Source organism: Piliocolobus tephrosceles, chromosome 9 (assembly GCF_002776525.5).
Source record: "Piliocolobus tephrosceles isolate RC106 chromosome 9, ASM277652v3, whole genome shotgun sequence".
NCBI lineage: Eukaryota > Metazoa > Chordata > Mammalia > Primates > Cercopithecidae > Piliocolobus > Piliocolobus tephrosceles.
The window spans coordinates 91,044,812-91,064,566 of NC_045442.1; the positions used below are offsets into that span (position 1 = coordinate 91,044,812).

A 19,755-nucleotide genomic window follows, 5' to 3' on the forward strand; every position below is an offset into this window, starting at 1 on the left:
TATAAGGCTCACATGACCCTGAGGCTCAAATCTAACAATAACATTACCAGAAATGACAACTACAGTGGTTGCTGGCACCAGTTTGTATCAGCTCAGAAGAGCTAGTTTTCAGGAACTGGCTGGCATGTTATAGCTTGAAATTTTGTATGGTGGGAGTATTTATACCACAGAAACTGGTAAACAGTATAAACCAGATTTCTTTCCCAACCCCTAAAATCTGATTATTAAACATTTACTAGTATACTGATCACTGATCAATATTCTTAATGGTGATAGATGCAAAAATCTTCAACAAAATGTTAGGAAATCTAATTCAGCAATATATAAAAATATACATGTTATGACCAACTTTCCTGGCAATGCAAGTTTGATTCCACATTTGAACATCAATCAATGTTGTTCACTACACTAACAAACTAAAAAAGAAAACAACATGATTATCCCAGAAAAAGGAAAAGAACATTTGACAAAGTTCAAGATCCATTCATGATAAAAATTCTGAACAAACTAGGAAAAGAAGGGAACTTCCTTCATCTGATAAAAGGCATTTATATAAAATCTATAGCTTATACCATCCTTATTATTGAATAGCTAAATTCTTTCCCCTCTAAGGTCAGGTTTCATTATGTACATTCCTTTGATTATATAAAAGGTGATTTTTAAATGAGCAAAAAAACCCACAAAAAAACAAAAAAACGAAATTCATTGTTTTCTACAGCCTACAAGGGCCATACATATTCTAGCTTCCTCTACCTTTCTGATGTTACCTCTTACCATTCTTTCCCTAAGTCATATCTCTCTAGCTTCAATATCCTACATACTGTTTCTGGAACATGCTTTGGGGTGTCTGTATTGCTGTTTTTCTTACCCACAATGCTGCTCCCTCAGATTTCTACTTGACTCTCTATCTCATTTAATTCCAGACTTTCCTCAAATATTGTCTTTTAGGGTAATATTGTCCCAATCAACCTACAACTCGTTCCTCACTTCTCTGTATCACTTTGTCCTCCTAAATTGCTTGAGTTTGTCTCTGAACATACACCTCAGAAATATTACTCAAATGCTGACACATTGTTATAAGGTATATTTTTAAAATCACATTTATGGCCTGGCACAGTAGCTCATGCCTGTAATCCCAGCACCTTGGGAGGCTAAATTGGGAGGATCATTTGAGGTCAAGAATTTGAGACCAGCCTGGCCAACATGGGGAAACCCCTTCTCTACTAAAAATACAAAAATTAGCACGGTGTGGTGGCAGGTGCCTGTAATCCCAGCTACTCGTGAGGCTGAGGCAGGAGAATCACTTGAACCTGGGAGATGGGCTACAGTGAGCTGAGATTATGCCACTGCACTCCAGCTTGGGCAACAGAGCTAGATTCCATCTTAAAAAAAAAAATCACATTTGTTAGTATCAATGCCATTGTCTACTTTATGCCAAACAGGCAATAACCTATTTAGCATTGCTTTCATGCCATCAGTGCAAGTATCAACAGTGTAAAAGGCAATCTACATCTTAGCACTCTGAGTCTCAACCTCATAGACCCCTTGAGAAGGTCTTGGAGCTCCCAGGGATCTGCAGACTACATTTCAAGAATTGCTGTTTTATTCTAATAGTATTTTGCCTGAAGGTGATTTTTAACTATTTCTACGTTTCTAATTTAGTATATGGGCTCTCGTTCGTAAAACTCATTAAACACACACAGACACGCAGTGAAACAAAGTAAGGGCTAAACAAATGACTCACCTGGATCTTGTTCATTTTCTGTTGCTCTTGGGAAAGGCTGAAAACTACAAAGCCAGAGCAGAAATCATAAGGGACCTTATCTGGCAGCCCCAGGAATCACCTGTGAGAAATTTCCATACAACATTTTAGTAAAACATATACCTTTGAGAAAGTGTATCTTTGACCCATTAGAAAGCATAGTAAGGACCATGATGAAGTAGCATCCACCTGTCCACTTCTGACTCTGATATTAATCTTGATGAGCCTGGGACATTTTTGAATGAATCTACACATTTCTTTCCTACTGACTGTTTTGAAAATTATGTTTCTGGCCGGGCGCGGTGGCTCAAGCCTGTAATCCCAGCACTTTGGGAGGCCGAGACGGGCGGATCACGAGGTCAGGAGATCGAGACCATCCTGGCTAACACTGTGAAACCCCGTCTCTACTAAAAAATACAAAAAACTAGCCGGGCGACGTGGCAGGCGCCTGTAGTCCCAGCTACTCCCTACTCTGGAGGCTGAGGCGGGAGAATGGCGTAAACCCGGGAGGCGGAGCTTACAGTGAGCTGAGATCCGGCCACTGCACTCCAGCCCGGAAGACAGAGTGAGACTCCATCTCAAAAAAAAAAAAAAAAAAAAAAAAAAGAAAATTATGTTTCTGTTTTCTGAATAACACAAAAGAAAAAACTTAAATATCCAATCATGACTGATTAAATAACATGTATAATATATCCAAAGTATGGAGCCCTTTGCTGACACTAGAAATGATGTTGAAGAGATATATTTATTGGTACATAAAAGGTAATTAAGCTATATATCATAAGCATTTTTTTCTATTATAAACCCAAGGTTAGAAAGTCTTTTCAAAGTTCTCAAAAATAAGACATTTCTTCTTCCCAAATTGCAGTTTCTCAAAAACTACTTCTCCAAGAAACTTCTTTTGATGTAAATATGACATAATGAACTTAAAGACTCAGTCCTACGCTAGGCTCTGCTATTAATAAACTTAGTGATTGCCTTAGTTTTAATACTTTTGGCTTTAAAATGAGTAGGAATTAGATAATCTTGAACAACCCTTCATGTACCATTCTGATTCTGTAAGTCTTCACCCAGGATCACCAAAACAGACAGTACCTGCAATGCACTGTACCCTCAAAACTTGGGCTGGGCCTAAGGCAAAATTTAATTAGGCCCTGATAAACTCTGACTTGAGAATCTAATCTGCTGACAGTGACACAAATCTAGCTTCTAAAATAACAGTTAGGCATCACAATTCTCAAACAAGCACTTCATATATATGTAGCAAAAGGCAACTACATGTCATAATCCTAAGGTCCTTGTCATAAGCAGCAGAAATCATACAGGGCACCCAAATTGGAAAGGAAAAATCAAATTATCTTTGTTCACAGATGACATGACCCTATATTTAGAAAAACATAAAGACTCCACCAAAAACACTGGTAGAACTGACACATGAATTCAGTAAAGTTGCAGGATACGAAATCAACATTAAAAAATCAGTAGCAGGCCAGGCGCGGTGGCTCATGCCTGTAATCCCAGCATTTTGGGAGGCCAAGGTGGGTGAATCACCCGAGGTCGGGAGTTCGAGACCAGCCTGACCAACAAGGAGAAAACCAGTCTCTACTAAAAGTACAAAATTAGCCAGGTGTGGTGGTACATGCCTATAATCCCAGCTACTCAGGAGGCTGAGGCAGGAGAATTGCTTGAACCCAGGAGGCGGAGGTTGCAGTGAGCCAAGATCATGCCATTGCACTCCAGCCTAGTTAACAAGAGCAAAACCCCATCTCAAAAAAAAAAAAAAAAGAAAAAGCAGCATTTCCATACACCAACAGTGAACAATCTGAAAACGAAATCAAGAAAGCAATAGCTACCAAAGAAACTCCAATACCTAGGAATAAATTTAACAAAAAAGTAAAAGTATAAAATTAAAATTAAATTTTAATTTAATTTTATACTATAATTAAAATATAATATATATTTTCATATATAAAATATAATATATAATTTAATACTATAATTAAAAGTATAAAACAGGCTGGGCACTGTGACTGACACCTGTAATCCCAACACGTTGGGAGGTGGAGGCAGGTGGATCACCGAGGTCAGGAGTTTAAAATCAGACTGGCCAACATGGCAAAACCCTGTCTCCACTAAAAATACAAAAAAAATTAGACAGGTGTGGTGGCTCACTCCTGTAATTCCAGTTACTCAGGAGGCTGAGGCAGGAGAATCACTTGAACCTGGGAGGCAGAGCTGCAGTGAGCCAAGATTGCACCAAACTGAGATCTTGTCTCAAAAAGAGTATAAAACATTGATGAATTATATTAAAATGGAAAAATATCCCATGCTCATGGACTGGCAGAATTAATATTGTTAAAGTGTCCATAGTACTAAAAGCAGTCTACAGATTCAATGCAATCCATATCTAAATACCAATGACATTCTTCACAGAAATAGGAAAAAAAAATCCTAAAATTTATATGGAACCACCAAAGACCCCAAATAGCCAAAACAATTTTGTGCAAAAAGAACAAAGCTGGAGGCATTGCACTACCAGACTTCAAAATATACTATAAAGCTACATAAACAAAACAGTAGGTTACTGACATAAAAAGAGACACACAGACCAATGGAAAAGAGAATTGAGAAATAAATACATGCATTTATAGCCAATTTCATTTTTGACAAAGGCGCCAAGAACATACATTGGAGAAATGACAGTTTCTTCAATAAATGGTGCTGAGAAAACTGGATATCCATATGCAGAAGAATGAAACTAGATCCCTGTCTCTAATCATATGCAAAAATCAAATGATAGTGGATTAAAGACTTAAATGTATGACCTGAAACTATGAAACTACTTGAAGAAAACATTTGGAAATGCTTCAGAACACTGTTCTGGACAAAAATTTTTTGGTAAGACCTCAAAAGCACAAGCAACAAAGACAAAAATAGACAAATGGGATTACATCAAACTAAAAAGCTTTGGCACAGCAAAGTAAGCAATCGCGGTGAAAAGACACCTAAAGAATAGGAGAAAAGATTTGCAAACTACCCATCTGACAAGGAATTAATAACCAGAATATATAAGGAACTCAACACCAGAAAACAAAAAATGTGATTTAAAAAAATTGAGCAAATGATCTGAACAGACATTTCACAATAGAAGACATACAAATGGCCAATAGGTATATGATAAAATGTTCAACATCACTAATCATCAGACAAATGCAAATCAAAACCATAATGGGATATCATTTTACCTCTTAAAACAGCTATTATTAAAAAGGCAAAAAAAAAAAAAAAAACCCAAAAACCAAATGCTGGGACATGGAGAAAGGAGAACCCTCATACACTCTTGGTGGCAATGTAAACTAGTACAGCCTCTGTGGAAAACAGTATGGATGTTCCTCAAAAAATTAAGAACAGAATTACCATATGATCCAGCAATCTCACTGCTATGTATATATCCAAAAGAAAGGAAATCAGTATATTGAAGAGATCTCTGCACTCCCATTTTTATCGCAGCACTACTCACAATACTCAAGGTATAGAATCAACCTAAGTACCCATCAATGCATGAATAGATAATGAAAATTGTGGTATATATACACAATGGAGTATTATTCAGCCATAAAAAGAAGGAAATTTTGTCATTGCAGCAACAAAGATGGAACTGGAGGACATTATGTTACATGAAATAAGCCAGGCACAGAAAGACAAATATAATGTTCTCACTCATACGCAGGAGCTAAAATAGTTGATCTCATGAAGGTAGAAAGTAGAATGTTGGTTACCAGAGGCTACGAAGGGAAGCAGGGAGTGAGGAATGAAGAGAGGTTGGTTAATGGGTACAAAAATACTGTTAGGTAGAAGGAGTAAGTCCTAGTGTTCAATAGCACAGTACGGTGATAAGTGTTAACAATAATTTATTGTGTATATCAGAATAGCTACAAGATTTGGAATATTCACAACACAAAGAAATGATAAATGAGGTGGTGGATATTATAATTACCCTGATTTTATCATGACACATTGTATGCATATATCAAAATATCACACGTACCCCACAAATATGTATATTATGTACCAAAAAAAAAAAAAAAAAAAAAAAAAAAAACTAAAATAAGCAGCAAAAACCACTTCCAGTTATCAGCCAATGAGAGGCATTATCATATCACCACCATAAAATGGGGGAACTGACGAACTGCAGTTTTCATATTTAAAAAAATTCTTTGTCCCATTTCCTGTCTTTAGAAACCAGCCCCTGGGCTGGATGGGATTCCCAGCTTCTCCAGTAAAATCCAAAATTGAGCCCTCAAATTGTGGTTTCAATTTACAAGTTTCACAGTCCTCTGAGAAGAGACTAAGGTTGGAGGATGCAGGAAGGCCTTAAATAATTAACCTTTTGACTCAAGGGCTCTGAAGATTCCCCCAAGCATTTTTGGAAACACAACACTACGTGGTTAAGGGTGGGTTCAAGTACACTCCACAGCTACGTTCTGGTGGTGCTCAAGGGACAAATGTTGTGCTAAATACAAGCCAAGACTGGATTTTGGTGTGGGAAGGCGCATGAATTCAGAGGAAAAAGTGAGGATTTACAACCCACCTGCTAATACTGTGGGTAAAATAATTTATCTCTCGGAATCTTTAGTAGTCACATTTAAATGGAGGTGGTTAAGTCGAAAGGATGGTTACGATGATTACATGAGCCAATAATAAAAACAACATGTCTTGTAATAATAGAAGCAGCTCACCTTTATTGAGTCCTGTATCATACTTTACATCTACTACCCTATTCAGTACCCAAAGGCCCCCATCATTTGCCAAATGGGCGTCCAGCCGCAGTGGGACCACATACAGAGGCTGGACCGGAGCCCATGTCCCTGTGGCTTTCGTGCGCCGCGTCTGCAGCGGCCAGCGTGCCTGACGTGGCAGCTCCGGTCACGTCACACAATGTGGCTACTCCGGGCGCCCGCTGCCCGGCCACCGCAGGCCGTCTCTGGCTGCCCCTCAAGCAGGTCGTGCAAACACCATTCCGGGCAGGAGCGCCAGCGCAGATGGCCAACCTCCCCGCCAGGCCGCTCCCACCCGGGACCCTCCGCGGAGGCCGCTCCGGGGCCAGGAGGCGGCTTACAGGCTCGAGACCCCGCCTCCCAGGCCCTGCCCGCCCGCAAAAGCCTTCGACACACCTGCAGGGTCTCGGCCTCTGCTCCTGGCCAGCGCCGGGCCCAGGCCCCGCCCTTTGCGGCCCAGCCGAGACCCGGAAGCACCGGAGTCCTCTCCCCACCCTAGGGCATAAGACAAAAACGCCAACGCCAGAAAGGAGACGACACTGCACATGCGCAGAACGTTTCCCGAGCCCTACTCCAGAACTACGCTTCCCAGAAGGCCCGGCTGCAACTCCATCTTGGATGACGTCGTGAGGCGCAGCCTCCTCCAGAGTCCTGAGTGTTGAGGTCGGGTTTCTTGGAGCGGGCGCTGGCTTTGCTCAGTGATGGCGGCAGAGCTGCAGCTTCGCACGTCCAGGCTTGAAGACAGAAGGCCACCGTGAGGTACCCCAAGGAACACTGATGGGCAGTTTTGTTAAAGTGATTGAACTCCGTGGGTACAAAAGTACATGGAGTAATGAAGGATGATGCCGTGTAACCGCTTCCTCTTAGGAATGCTAGCTTTCACAATTGTGCAAACGATACGCAAAACGTAATAAACTACAAAATATGTATAAGCTAAAATAAAACGAGTGTACCACTTCCCAAAAGCAAAAACGCTTAGTGTTAGGTGTACATCCTTCTCATGAATTTACACAAATTTTAACCTAATGGTATAGAGTATCATGACTATCATTTCACTAAGGAATATATATAACCATCCCTCCTTATCCCGGGGGTCCGTATCTATGGATTCAACTAAGCTCGGAATGAAAAGACTTAAAAATTCAATCTTACTGAGTATGTACAAACTTTTCCCCTTGTCATTATATCCTAAACAATACAATACAACTTAACATAGTATTTACATTGTGTTAGGTTTACAATTAATCTACATATCATTTAAAGTATACTGGAGGAGGTGCGTGAGTTATGCAGATACCAGATTATTTTCTACCAGAGATTTGAACATCCCTGGATTTGAGTAATCCAGGGAGATCCTGGAACTAATCTCCCGCGGATACAGGGAGAGAACTTGGCTGTATAGGTAAAAGAAATTATATATTTCCTAGTCAATAACTTTATTACATTAAAACAAGTAGAATATCTAGAAAAAAGTATATATTGTCATGTGTATAAACACAAATATATATACATATACAAAATATGCACACACAATACACACGCACACACACACACCACTTTTCTGGTTGGGAGGTATTGAGGAAATAATTTAAAGTAAAGCCTCTTGCCAACCCAGAAAATTATCTCCACAGATAGAGAAAAGAACAAAACAGTTACATTATTGAATAAACATTAAACCAGACTGCAATGTGCGTCACAGGCAACCCGCTAAGGAGTTTATGAAGACAAGAAGAACTATCATTTTTTATATTAGCAGGTCTGGTAAAACGCATTTCATTTTCTCAAGGTAAAAGATAACTTGTCCTCAAGACGACTGTATGACACCATTTGCTATGCATAATTCATCTGAAATTCACCTGATAACTAGGGTAACCATCAGTGTTAGTTAATTGCTGTTATGCAAATGAAAAGTAAAGTTTCTGGTGTCTCTGTGACAGGCAGGTAGTTAACAGCAGGTAGTCAGAAGCCTAGGAGTTTACCACAGAGGCAGGGAGGTGGGGTGCAATCTTCCTTGATGCTTACATTTCAAAGACATGACCTAAGGCCATTAAGAAAGACCTTCCTGGGTTAAACTAGCAGGAAGCTTATTTACTTTTTTAAAAGTTTTGCTAAATCTCACAGGGACAGAGAAGGGATTTACAATTACAAGTTTTCTTAAGGAAATGCTGTAAGAAAAGAGAGGAGGAAAGGGGCCTTTTTGAAAGAAGGAAAATTCAGTTTGTTTGTTTGTTTTTTTCTTTGAGACAGAGTCTGGCTCTGTCGTCCAGGCTTGGATGCAGTGGCTTGATCTCGGCTCACTGCAAGCTCCGCCTCCCAGGTTCAAGCAATTCTCTGCCTCAGCCTCCTGAGTAACTGGGATTACAGGCGCCCACAACCATCCCTGGCTAATTTTTTTTTGTATTTTCAGTAGAGTCGGGATTTCACCATGTTTTCCAAGCTGGTCTTGAAGTCCTGACTTCATGATCCACCCACCTCGAACTACCAAAGTGCTGAGTTACAGGCCTGAGTCACCGCGCCCGGCCCAAATTTTTATATTTATATTTACCCTTACAGAAAACTATAAAATTTTACACAATTTCAATCAAAATTTAAATAAAAAATCTTAATGGGGAGCTTAGTTTTATCTTACTTGATAAACTAATTTTTAACTTCCTCAGGAAACAACCGCAGGGAATAGCAAGGAACTGAGGACTAAACTCTGATATTTTTATCTTACCCAAATTTCTATCTAAGAGGTCTGAGGAGTTATGCCCTACAAACCATAAATTCACATCAGATGAGTTTTATTTAACCCTATATAATGTGACTTACTTTCCAACCTGACTCTGGCCTAACATTACGAGACAAGGAAGAAAATAAAAATATTTTACCCCAAAAACATGTTTCTTTGTCACATTTTGAAATGGCCTTGCAAGCTGACCTTTGTGGGGGAAAATTCGCATCTCTAAATAATCTCTATTAACATAGCTAGGCCTTTTCCTTCCAGGCCCTTCCAATTCTGAATAGATTGAGAGTCTAGCACCTTTTTAAGGGTCTGAATAGAAAACATTTGTCATCTCTTGTTTCTAAGGACAGCCACTATGAGATTTCAAAGGAATCTTGGTCTCCACAATCTTTTATCTTAACCTGAACATTTCCTTTCTATTGATCCCAGATCCTTAGACAAAAACTCAACCAATTGTCAACTAGAAAATGGTTAAATTTACCTGTAGCCTGGAAACACCCCCACTCTTCAAGTTGCCCCGCTTTTCTTGAACAAACCAATGTATTCCTTAAATGTATTTGATTGATGTCTCATGCTTTCCTACAATGTATAAAACCAAGCTGCAGCCCCAACCACCTTGGGCACATGTTCTCAGGACCTCCTGAGGGCTGTGTCACGGGCCATGGTCACTCACATTTGGCTCAGAATAAATCTCTTTAAATATTTTACAGAGTTGACTTTTTTCATTGACAGAATTTTTTCTGAAAATGCAAATTTAAAAAGTAATTGAAGGCTGGGTGTGGTAGCTCACACCTGTAATCCCAGGACTTTGGGAGGCCGAGGTGGGTGGATCACGAGGTCAAGAGATGGAGACCAGCCTGGCCAACATGGTGAAACCCTGTCTTTACTAAAAATACAAAAATTAGCTGGGCGTGGTGGTGGATGCCTGTAGTCCCAGCTACTCGGGAGGCTGAGGCAGGAGAATCACTTGAATCTGGGAGACAGAGGTTACAGTGGGCTGAGATCGTGCCACTGCACTCTAGCCTGGCAACAGAGGGAGTCTCAGTCTCAAAAAATAAATAAATGAAATAAAAAGTAACAAGTTTGAAGCTAGTTTTGAAAAAGCACAGAAAGATCCAAATATACATGAGAATTTAGTATATATTAAACTTTTCATTGAAAACAAAATAGTGTGGAGATATATATATATCCATTTTTTAATTTCCTTTCTAATTTGGTCTTGAGGTCTCTTTCTCCTGAGGATGACTATAAACTATCCCTGTGGGGCTCCTGGGATTTGGTGTCATGGATATTTGGTGTGCCATATGTTAAAAGTTTCATTTCAAATTTACTGAAAGTCCACCCTTAATTTTTAGAAGTCAGTAAGTTCCAAGAGAAGTAGCAATTTGAGGTCACTGGTGAAGGCTTCACACAAGGTGAATTTTTACGTTTGGTTTCTCCACAGCATAAGGAATAAAACCGTTCTTTTGAAATGAAGAAGAGAACCACCTAGGAGACTATCACCCTGACCTGAGGACTTCACTAGGGATTCAGGAAAGAAGACACAGAAAGAAAGCAGTCCTTAAGGGTTATATCTGAATAATTTAATTTTACCTAAAATTTTTTTTATTGAAGTATAAAAAAAATACAAAAGTATGCAATGGCATGTGTATCACTGTATAATTGATAAGTGAATGATGAAGACAGGTGAACACAGCCATGTAAACACCAAAGAGTTCAAAGATAATATTACCAGTGCCTGAAGTCTCCCTGAAGGACCCATTCTCTATTATTACTCTGCTTCTCAAAAGTAGCCCCATCTTGATTTCTGTTTTTTTTTGTTTTTTTTTTTAGACAGAGTTTCTCTCTTGTTGCCCAGACTGGAGTGCAATGGCATGATCTCAGCTCACTGCAACCTCTGCCTCCTTGGTTCAAACAACTGTCCTGCTTCAGCCTCCTGAGTAGCTGGGATCACAGGCATGCGCCACCATGCCTAGCTAAATTTTTGTATTTTTAGTAGAGACAGGGTTTCACCATGTTGGCCAGGCTGGTCTGGAACTCCTGACCTCAGACGATCCACCCACCTCGGCCTTCAGAAATGCTGAGATTACAGGCATGAGCCACCGTGCCCAGCCCCCATCCTCACGTCTAACAGTAAAGACCAGTTTTGCAATTTATTATTGCAATTTCTTTTACTCATTTATTTTGAGATAATCTTATTTTTAAATTTTTTTTAGACAGAGTCTCACTCTATCTCCCAGACTGAAGTGCAATGGTGCAATCTTGGCTCACTGCAACCTCCATCTCCCAGGTTCAAGCTATTCTTGTGCCTCAGCTTCCCAAGTAGCTGGGATTACAGGTGTTTGCCACCATACCCAGCTAATGTTTTCTATTTTTAGTAGAGTTGGGGTTTCACCATGTTGGCCAAGCTGGTCTTGAAATCCTCACTTCAGATGATCCGTCTGCCTCCACCTCCCAAAGTGCTGGGATTACAGACGTGAGCCACTGTGCCTGACCTGAAGTAATCTTTAACTTACAACTAAATTACAAAAGTAAGATAAAGAATTCTCATATAGGCTGGGCATAGTTGCTCACCCCTGTAATCCCAGCACTTTGAGAGGCCAAGGCAGGTGGATCATGAGGTCAGGAGTTTGAGACCAGCCTGGCCAACATCGTGAAACCCCGTCTCTACTAAAAATAGAAAAATTAGCTGGGTGTGGTGGTGCACGCCTGTAATCTCAGCTACTCAGGAGGCTGAGGCAGGAGGATTGCTTGAACCTGGGAGGCGGAGGTTGCAGTGAACCAAGATCATGCCATTGTACTCCAGCCTGGGTGACAGACTGAAACTCCACCTCAGAAAAAAAAAAAAAAAAAAAATTGAATTATCATATATCCTTCACCAAGATGTTTCCATCATTAATATTTTGGCACATTTGCTTCATAATTTTTGCTATTTGTGTATATTATGTATTCATTTTTTGTAATCATCTGCGAGTCAGTTGTAGGAATCATTCCACTTTACTCCTAAGTTCTTAACTGTATATTTCCTATCAGCAAGGATAAAATTCTTAGATAACCATGGTATAGTGCTCAAAATCAGAAAATTTAACAAAGATATAATATCTAATCTATAATATACGGTCCATGTTCAAATTTCACTGATTGTCTCAAGTCTTTTTTTTCTTGAGACGGAGTTACTCTGCCACCCAGACTGGAGTGCTGTGGTACAATCTCAGCTCACTATAATCTCCCCTTCCAGGGTTCAAGCAATTGTCCTACCTCAACCTCCCAAGTAGATGGGACTACAGGCATGCACCACCATGCCCGGGTAATTTTTGTATTTTTTTTCAAGTAGAGACGGGGTTTCACCATGTTATCCAGGATGGTCTCGATCTCTTGACCTTGTGATCTGCCCATCTCATTCTCCCAAAGTGCTGAGATTACAAGCCTGAGCCACCATGCCCAGCCTTCAATTAAGACTTTTATAGATAATTATTTTTCTGATTCAAGATCCAATTCAAAACTGTTTCTGGGCTGGGCATGGTGACTCATGCCTGTAATCCCAGTACTTTGGGAGGCTGAGGCCGGTGATCACTTGAGGTCAGGAGTTTGAGACCAGCCTGGCCAACATGGTAAAACCCCATCTGTACAAAAAATACAAAAGCCATCTGGGTGTGTCACAGGAACCCACCCCCAATATTTCAACATAGGTTCTTTCTATTTTCCATAAGTGTCGGCCTGCTGAGAAGTAAAGAGAAAGTAAAAAGAGAGGAATTTTACAGCTGGGCCTCTGGGGGTCACATCACATATCAGTAGGACCATGATGCCCACCTGAGTCTTAAAGTCGGCAAGTTTTATTAAGGATTTCGAAAGGGGAGCGAATGCGAGAACAGGCAGTGAGTCACAAAGATCACATGCTTCAAATGGCAAAAAGGCAAACAAAGATCACAAGCTTCTAAGGGCAAAATCAGAAACTCCTGATAAGGGTCAAACAAAGATCACAAGGTAAAAGGCAAAAGCAAAGATCACAAAGCAAAGGGCAAAAACAAAATCACAAGGCAATGGGCAAAAGCAGAATTACTGATAAGGGTCTATGTTTAGAGGTGCACATATTGTCTTGACAAACATCTTAAACAACAGAAAACAGGGTTCGAGAGCAGAGAACCAGTCTGACCTCAAACTTACCAGGGTGGGGTTTTATCCCACCCTAGTAAGCCTGAGGGTAATGCAGAAGACCAGGTCATATTTCAGTCCTTATCTCAACCGCATAAGACAGACACTCCCAGAGAGGCCGTTTATAGACCTCCCCGAAGGAATGCATTCCTTTCCCAGAGTATTAATCCTTGACAGGAAAATAATTTAGTGATATCTTCCCTACTTGCACATCCGTTTATAGGCTCTCTGCAAGAAGAAAAATATGGCTCCATTTTGCCTGACCCTGCAGGCAGTCAGACCTTATGGTTGTCTTCCCTTGTTCCCTGAAAATTGCTGTTATTCTGTTCTTTTTCAAGGTGCACTGATTTCATATTGTTCAAACACACATGTTTTACAATCAATTTGTATGGTTAACACAATAGTGGTCCTGAGGTGACATACATCCTCAGCTTACAGAGATAACAGGATTAAGAGATTAAAGTAAGACAGGAGAAAGAAATTATGAAAGTATTATTTGAGAACTGGTAAATGTCCATTAAATCTTCACAATTTATGTTCCTCTGCCACGGCTCCAGCTGGTCCCTCTGTTCAGGGTCCCTGACTTCCTGCAACACAGGTGTGGTGGCCCATGTCTGTAGTCCCAGCTACTCAGGAGGCTGAGGTGGGAGAATCCCTTGAACCCAGGAGGCAGAGGTTGCAATGAGCCAAGATCACACCACTGCATGCCAGCCTGGGCAATAGAGGGAGACTCTGTGTAAACAAACAAACCAAAACAAAAGCCATTTCTGGCCAAAGTAGAGTAACAGGGACTGAATTTACCCCCCTGCCTAAAACAACCAAAGAAACCAGATAAAATATATGAAACAACGGTTTCAAGTCACTGGATATCAGGCAGTGAGCACAGTGACCCATGAAACTTGAAATGAGTAAGCTCTACATTTGCCACAGCTTACTGCCTTAAAAGAGTTTCTAGGCTGTGGCACAAGGAGGGGTATCCCATGCTGAGCATTGTAGACTCCTTGAATTGAGGAGACGCAGCTGAGAGTCCAGAGAGACCAAGGCAGCTAGAGTTTGTAGGACATATTACCAAGGAAGAGAGCTGCACAGAGAGACAGCTCTGGTGATCTTCAGAAGGTCCCCTTGATAACTCAGCAGAGTTCTCTTTGGAACATGCGTATGAGGAAATCACCTGAGGCTGGGGAATCATCCAAAAAGATTGAAGAGAATAGAGCCCAGTGATGCTGGGAAAAGTGCCTGCTGTCACCAGCCAGGGTGAGAAAATCATGATTCATGAGCATTGGGTAGAGTACTCAGAATGGTCTCATCTCAGCAACAAAGAATAATGAGCCCTAGAATAAATACTACAAATGTTAAAAGCAAGAGCCAACACTATCAGTTAACTACACCCCAGAAGGGGCCTCAAGAATATTTAGAGAAATACAAAAACATTTTATGGGGCTAAAAGCATCATAAAATTTGTAATATCTGCTAATCTCATTCAAAGATTAGCAGGCTTGGCCAGGAATGGCTCATGCCTGTAATCCCAGCACTTTGGGAGACCAAGGAGGGTGGATCACCTGAGGTTAGGAGGTCGAGACCAGCCTGGCCAGCATGGTGAAACCCTGTCTCTACTAAAAATACAAAAACTAGCTGGGCATGATGGTCGGCACCTGTAGTCTCAGCAACTCGGGAGGCTGAGGCAGGAGAACTGCTTGAACCAAGGAGTTGGAGGTTGCAGTAAGTTGAGATCACACCATCACACTCCAGCCTGGGCAACAGAGTGAGACTCTGTCTCAAAAAAGAAAAAAGAAAAAAAAAAAAAAAGATCAGCAGGTTTGCAAAGAAACAGAAAAATAACAATTCACTGTGAGGAGAAAAATCAACTGTGCAAAACTGGTCCAGAACTGATACACATGTCAGATTTAGCAGACAAGGACATTAAACAAGTTTCCATAACTGTGTTCTAAATGTTCAGAGACAAGCAGAGACATGGAAGATATTTTTTCTTCTTTCTTTCTTTCTTTTTTTTTTTTTGAGACAGAGTTTGCTGTCACCCAGGCTGTAGTGCAGTGGCACAATCTCAGCTCACTGCAGCCTCCGCCTCCTGGGTTCCAGCAATTCTCTTGCCTCAGCCTCCTGAGTAGCTGGGATTACAGGCACATGCCACCATGCCCAGCTAATCTTTGTATTTTCAGTAAAGACGGGGTTTCACCATATTTGCCACGCAGGTCTTGAACTCCTGACCTAGTGATCCACCCACCTCAGCCTCCCAAAGTGCTGGGATTACAAGCATGAGCCACCACGCACAGCTGACATGGAAGATATTAAAAAACCAAACCAAACATGTAGAGATGGAACCTACAATGCCTGTGATGAAAAATACACTGAATGGGATTAATAGCAGATTAGAAACTGAAGAGAAGATTGGTGTATTTTAAGATAGCAGTAGAAACTTCAAAATGAAACAATAAGAAAATATAAAAAATAAGAAAGAAGCATCAGTGAGCTGTGGGACAACTTTAAGCTGTCTGACATATATGTAATTGAAATCCACAAGGAGAAAAGGGTGGAGAAGAGGACAGTAAAATTTTTATTTGAAACATTAATGGTCAGAAATTTTATACATTTTATGAAAACCATAGTTGGGAGAAACTTGATAAACTACAATCTGCAATTATAGTTTGAGATCTCATACTCCTTCTCAATATTTGGTGGAATAGAAAACCAACAAGGATGTCAAAAACCTAAACAACACTATCAACCATGTTAGGTTATTGACCTAACATTTATAAAATATTCCATTTTCCTGGCTGAGCGCTGTGGCTCATGCCTGTAATCCCAGCACTTTGAGGCTGAGGTGGGTGGATCATCTGAGGTTGGAACTTCGAGACAACCCTGTCCAACATGGAGAAACCCCATCTCTACTAAAAATACAAAATTAGCCACGCATGGTGGTGCATGCCTGTAATCCCAGCTACTCAAGAGGCTAAGGCAGGAGAACTACTTGAAGCCAGGAGGCAGAGGTTATGGTGGGCCAAGATCGTGACATTGCACTCCAGCCTGGGTAACAAGAGTGAAACTCGGTCTAAAAAAGAAAAAAAGAAGAAAAAATTCCATTTTCCAACAACAAAATGTACATTCTTTTCAAGTACACATGGAATATTTACCAAAAATGACTATCTTTGGGGCCTTAAAAGATTTCTCATAAATTTAAAATAATTCAAGTCATTCAAAATACATTCTTCGGCCATAATGGATTTAAATTATAAATTAATACCTAATTATATTTGGATAATAATCAAATATTTGGCAACTAAATACCAAACTCATTTCTTCTTCTTTCTCCTCCTCTTCCTTTTCCTCTTCTCTCCTCCTCCTTCTCCCCCTCCTCCTCTGCCTCCTCATTCTCTTTCTTCTTCTTCTTTCTCCTTCTCTTTCTTCCTCATTTTCCTTCTCCTTATTCTTCTTTCTTTTCTTTATTGTTGCCTAGATAGGAGTGCAGTGGTGTGATCATAGCTCACTGCAGCATCCACCCTGGGATGAGGTGATCTTCCAGCCTCAGTCTCCCTAGTAGCTAGGACTATTGGCATGTGCCACCATGCCTCCAGCTGTTTTTCTTATTTTTTGTAGAGAATGAGTCTCACCATGTTGCCCAGTCTGGTCTCAAACTCCTGGACTCAAGCGATTCTCCAGCTTTGACCTCTCAAATGCTGGGATTAGAGGCATGACCCACTGCACCCAACTTAAGTAACATATTTCTAAATAACCCATGGGTCAGGCCGGGCGCAGTGGTTCACGCCTGTAATCACAGCACTTTGGGAGGCTGAGGTGGGTGAATCAGGATGTCAGGAGTTTGAGACCAGCCTGGCCAACATGGTGAAACCCCGTCTCTGCTAAAATACAAAAAATTAGGTGGGTATGGCAGCATGCACCTGTAGTCCCAGCTACTCAGGAAGCTGAGACAGGAGAATTGCTTAAACCCAGGGGGCGGAGGTTGCAGTGAGCTGAGATCATGCCACAGCACTCCAGCTTGGGTGACAGAGTAAGATTCTGTCTCAAAAAATAAAAAATAACGTGGGTCAAATTGAAAATTAAAGGGGGGAAATTAGACGGTAATTTGAACTGAATGAAAATAAAAACACATCAAAATTTGTGGGATGCCATTAAAACTGCACTTGGAAGAAAATTTATAGCACTAAACATTCAAAAAAAGAAGTCTCTGTTGAATGACCTCAACTTCCCACTTTAAGAAGCCAGAAACATTTAAGAACAAAAATAGCCAACAGTAAGCAGGAGAAAGGAAATAATAAGCATCAGAGTGGAAATCAATGAAACAGAAAAAAAAAAAAACAAAATAGAGAAAATAAATGAACTGAAAAGCTGGTCCTTTGAGAAGAGAAATAAAATTGACAAGCCTCCAGCAAGAGCGATTAGAAAGAGAGGGAACAAACAAATGACTAATATCAGGAAAAAGAGTGGTTACATCGACCAGGCATGGTGGCTCACACCTGTAATCCTAACACTTTGGAAGGTCAGGCGGGTGTATCATGAGGTCAGGAGTTCAAGACCAGCCTGACAAACACAGTGAAACCCCGTCTCTATTAAAAATACACAAATTAGCTGGGGGTGGTGGCTCACACCTGTAATCCCAGCTACTCAGGAAGCTGAGGCAGGAGAATTGCTTGAACACAGGAGGCAGAGGTTGCAGTGAGCCAAGATCATGCCATTGCACTCCAGCCTGGGTGACAGAGCCAGACTTTGTCTCAAAAAAAAAAAAAAAAAAAAAGTACAGATTCTACAGATATTCAAAATAAGCAAGGGGCTAGGTGCTGTGGCTTACGCCTATAATCCCAGCACTTTGGGAGGCTGAGGTGGGTGGACTACCTGAGGTCAGGAGTTTGAGACTAGTCTGGTCAACATGATGAAACCCTGTCTCTACTCAAAATACAAAAATCTCTCCAAGATTGGGAACAAGGGAAGGATTTCCACTCACACCACATCTGTTCTACATTTTTCTGGAAGATCTGCTGGTACATTCAGGAAAGATAAAGAAATAAAGTAGGCCAGGCACAGTGGCTCATGCCTGTAATCTCAGCCCTTTGGGTGGCCGAGGCAGGCAGATCACAAGATCAGGAGTTTGAGACCAGCCTGAGCAACATGGTGAAACCCCGTCTCTACTAAAAATACAAAAATTAGCTGGGTGTGGTGGCACGCACCTGTAGTTCCAGCTACTCAGGAGGCTGAGGCAGGAGAATCACTTGAACCCAGGAGGTAGAGGTTGCAGGGAGCCAAGATCGCACCATTGCACTCCAGCCTGGGTGACAGAGCGAGATTCTGCCTCAAAAAGAAAAGAAAAGGGGGGCGGAACAAGATGGCCGAATAGGAACAGCTCCAGTCTCCAACTCCCAGCGCGAGCGACACAGAAGACAGGCGATTTCTGCATTTGCAACTGAGACTCCACCTCTGGGGACAGAGCACAGCTAAACAACAACAACAAAAAAAGCAGCAGAAACCTGTGCAGACGCAAACGACCCTGTCTGACAGCTTTGAAGAGAGCAGTGGATCTCCCAACATGGAGGTTGAGATCTGAGAAGGGACAGACTGCCTGCTCAAGTGGGTCCCTGACTCCTGAGTAGCCTAACTGGGAGACATCCCCCACTAGGGGCAGTCTGACACCCCACACCTCACAGGGTGGAGTACACCCCTGAGAGGAAGCTTCCAAAGTAAGAATCAGACAGGTACACTCGCTGTTCAGCAATATTCTATCTTCTGCAACCTCTGCTGCTGATACCCAGGCAAACAGGCACTGGAGTGCACCTCAAGCAATCGCCAACAGACCTACAGCTGAGGGTCCTGACTATTAGAAGGAAAACTATCAAACAGGAAGAACACCTATACCAAAACCCCATCAATACGTCACCATCATCAAAGACCAGAGGCAGATAAAACCACAAAGATGGGGAAGAAGCAGGGCAGAAAAGCTGGAAATTCAAAAAATAAGAGTGCATCTCCCCCTGCAAAGGAGCGCAGCTCATCGCCAGCAACGGATCAAAGCTGGTCAGAGAATGACTTTGACGAGATGAGAGAAGAAGTCTTCAGTCCATCAAACTTCTCAGAGCTAAAGGAGGAATTATGTACCCAGCACAAAGAAACTGAAAAGCTTGAAAAAAGAGTGGAAGAATTGATAGCTAGAATAATTAATGCAGATAAGGTCATAAACGAACTGACAGAAATGAAAACCATGAAAAGAGAAATACGTGACAAATCCACAAGCTTCAGTAACCGACTCAATCAACTGGAAGAAAGAGTATCAGCAATTGAGGATCAAATAAATGAAATGAAGTGAGAAGAGAAAC

The 19,755-nt window shown here is 41.2% G+C and overlaps 1 protein-coding gene across 4 annotated transcripts in view; it reads right to left on the reverse strand.

Annotated features, from left to right (window-relative positions):
• LOC111523528 (zinc finger protein 25) overlaps window positions 1-7,086 on the reverse strand; it is a 28,054-nt gene extending 20,968 nt beyond the window's left edge. The window contains exons 1-2 of one of the 4 annotated variants that reach the window (XM_023188194.1): window positions 6,937-7,086; window positions 1,745-1,844 (exon numbers count right to left, since the gene is read on the reverse strand). In XM_023188194.1, the coding sequence (XP_023043962.1) occupies window positions 1,745-1,759 (15 nt within the window). In that variant the 5' untranslated portion in view covers window positions 1,760-1,844; window positions 6,937-7,086. Of the gene's footprint in view, window positions 1-1,744; window positions 1,845-6,353; window positions 6,478-6,501; window positions 6,634-6,936 lie in introns of those variants that run through there. The other 3 variants (XM_023188195.2, XM_023188196.2, XM_023188197.2) reach the window with 3 other exon arrangements.
• Between the last annotated feature and the right edge of the window lie 12,669 nt (window positions 7,087-19,755).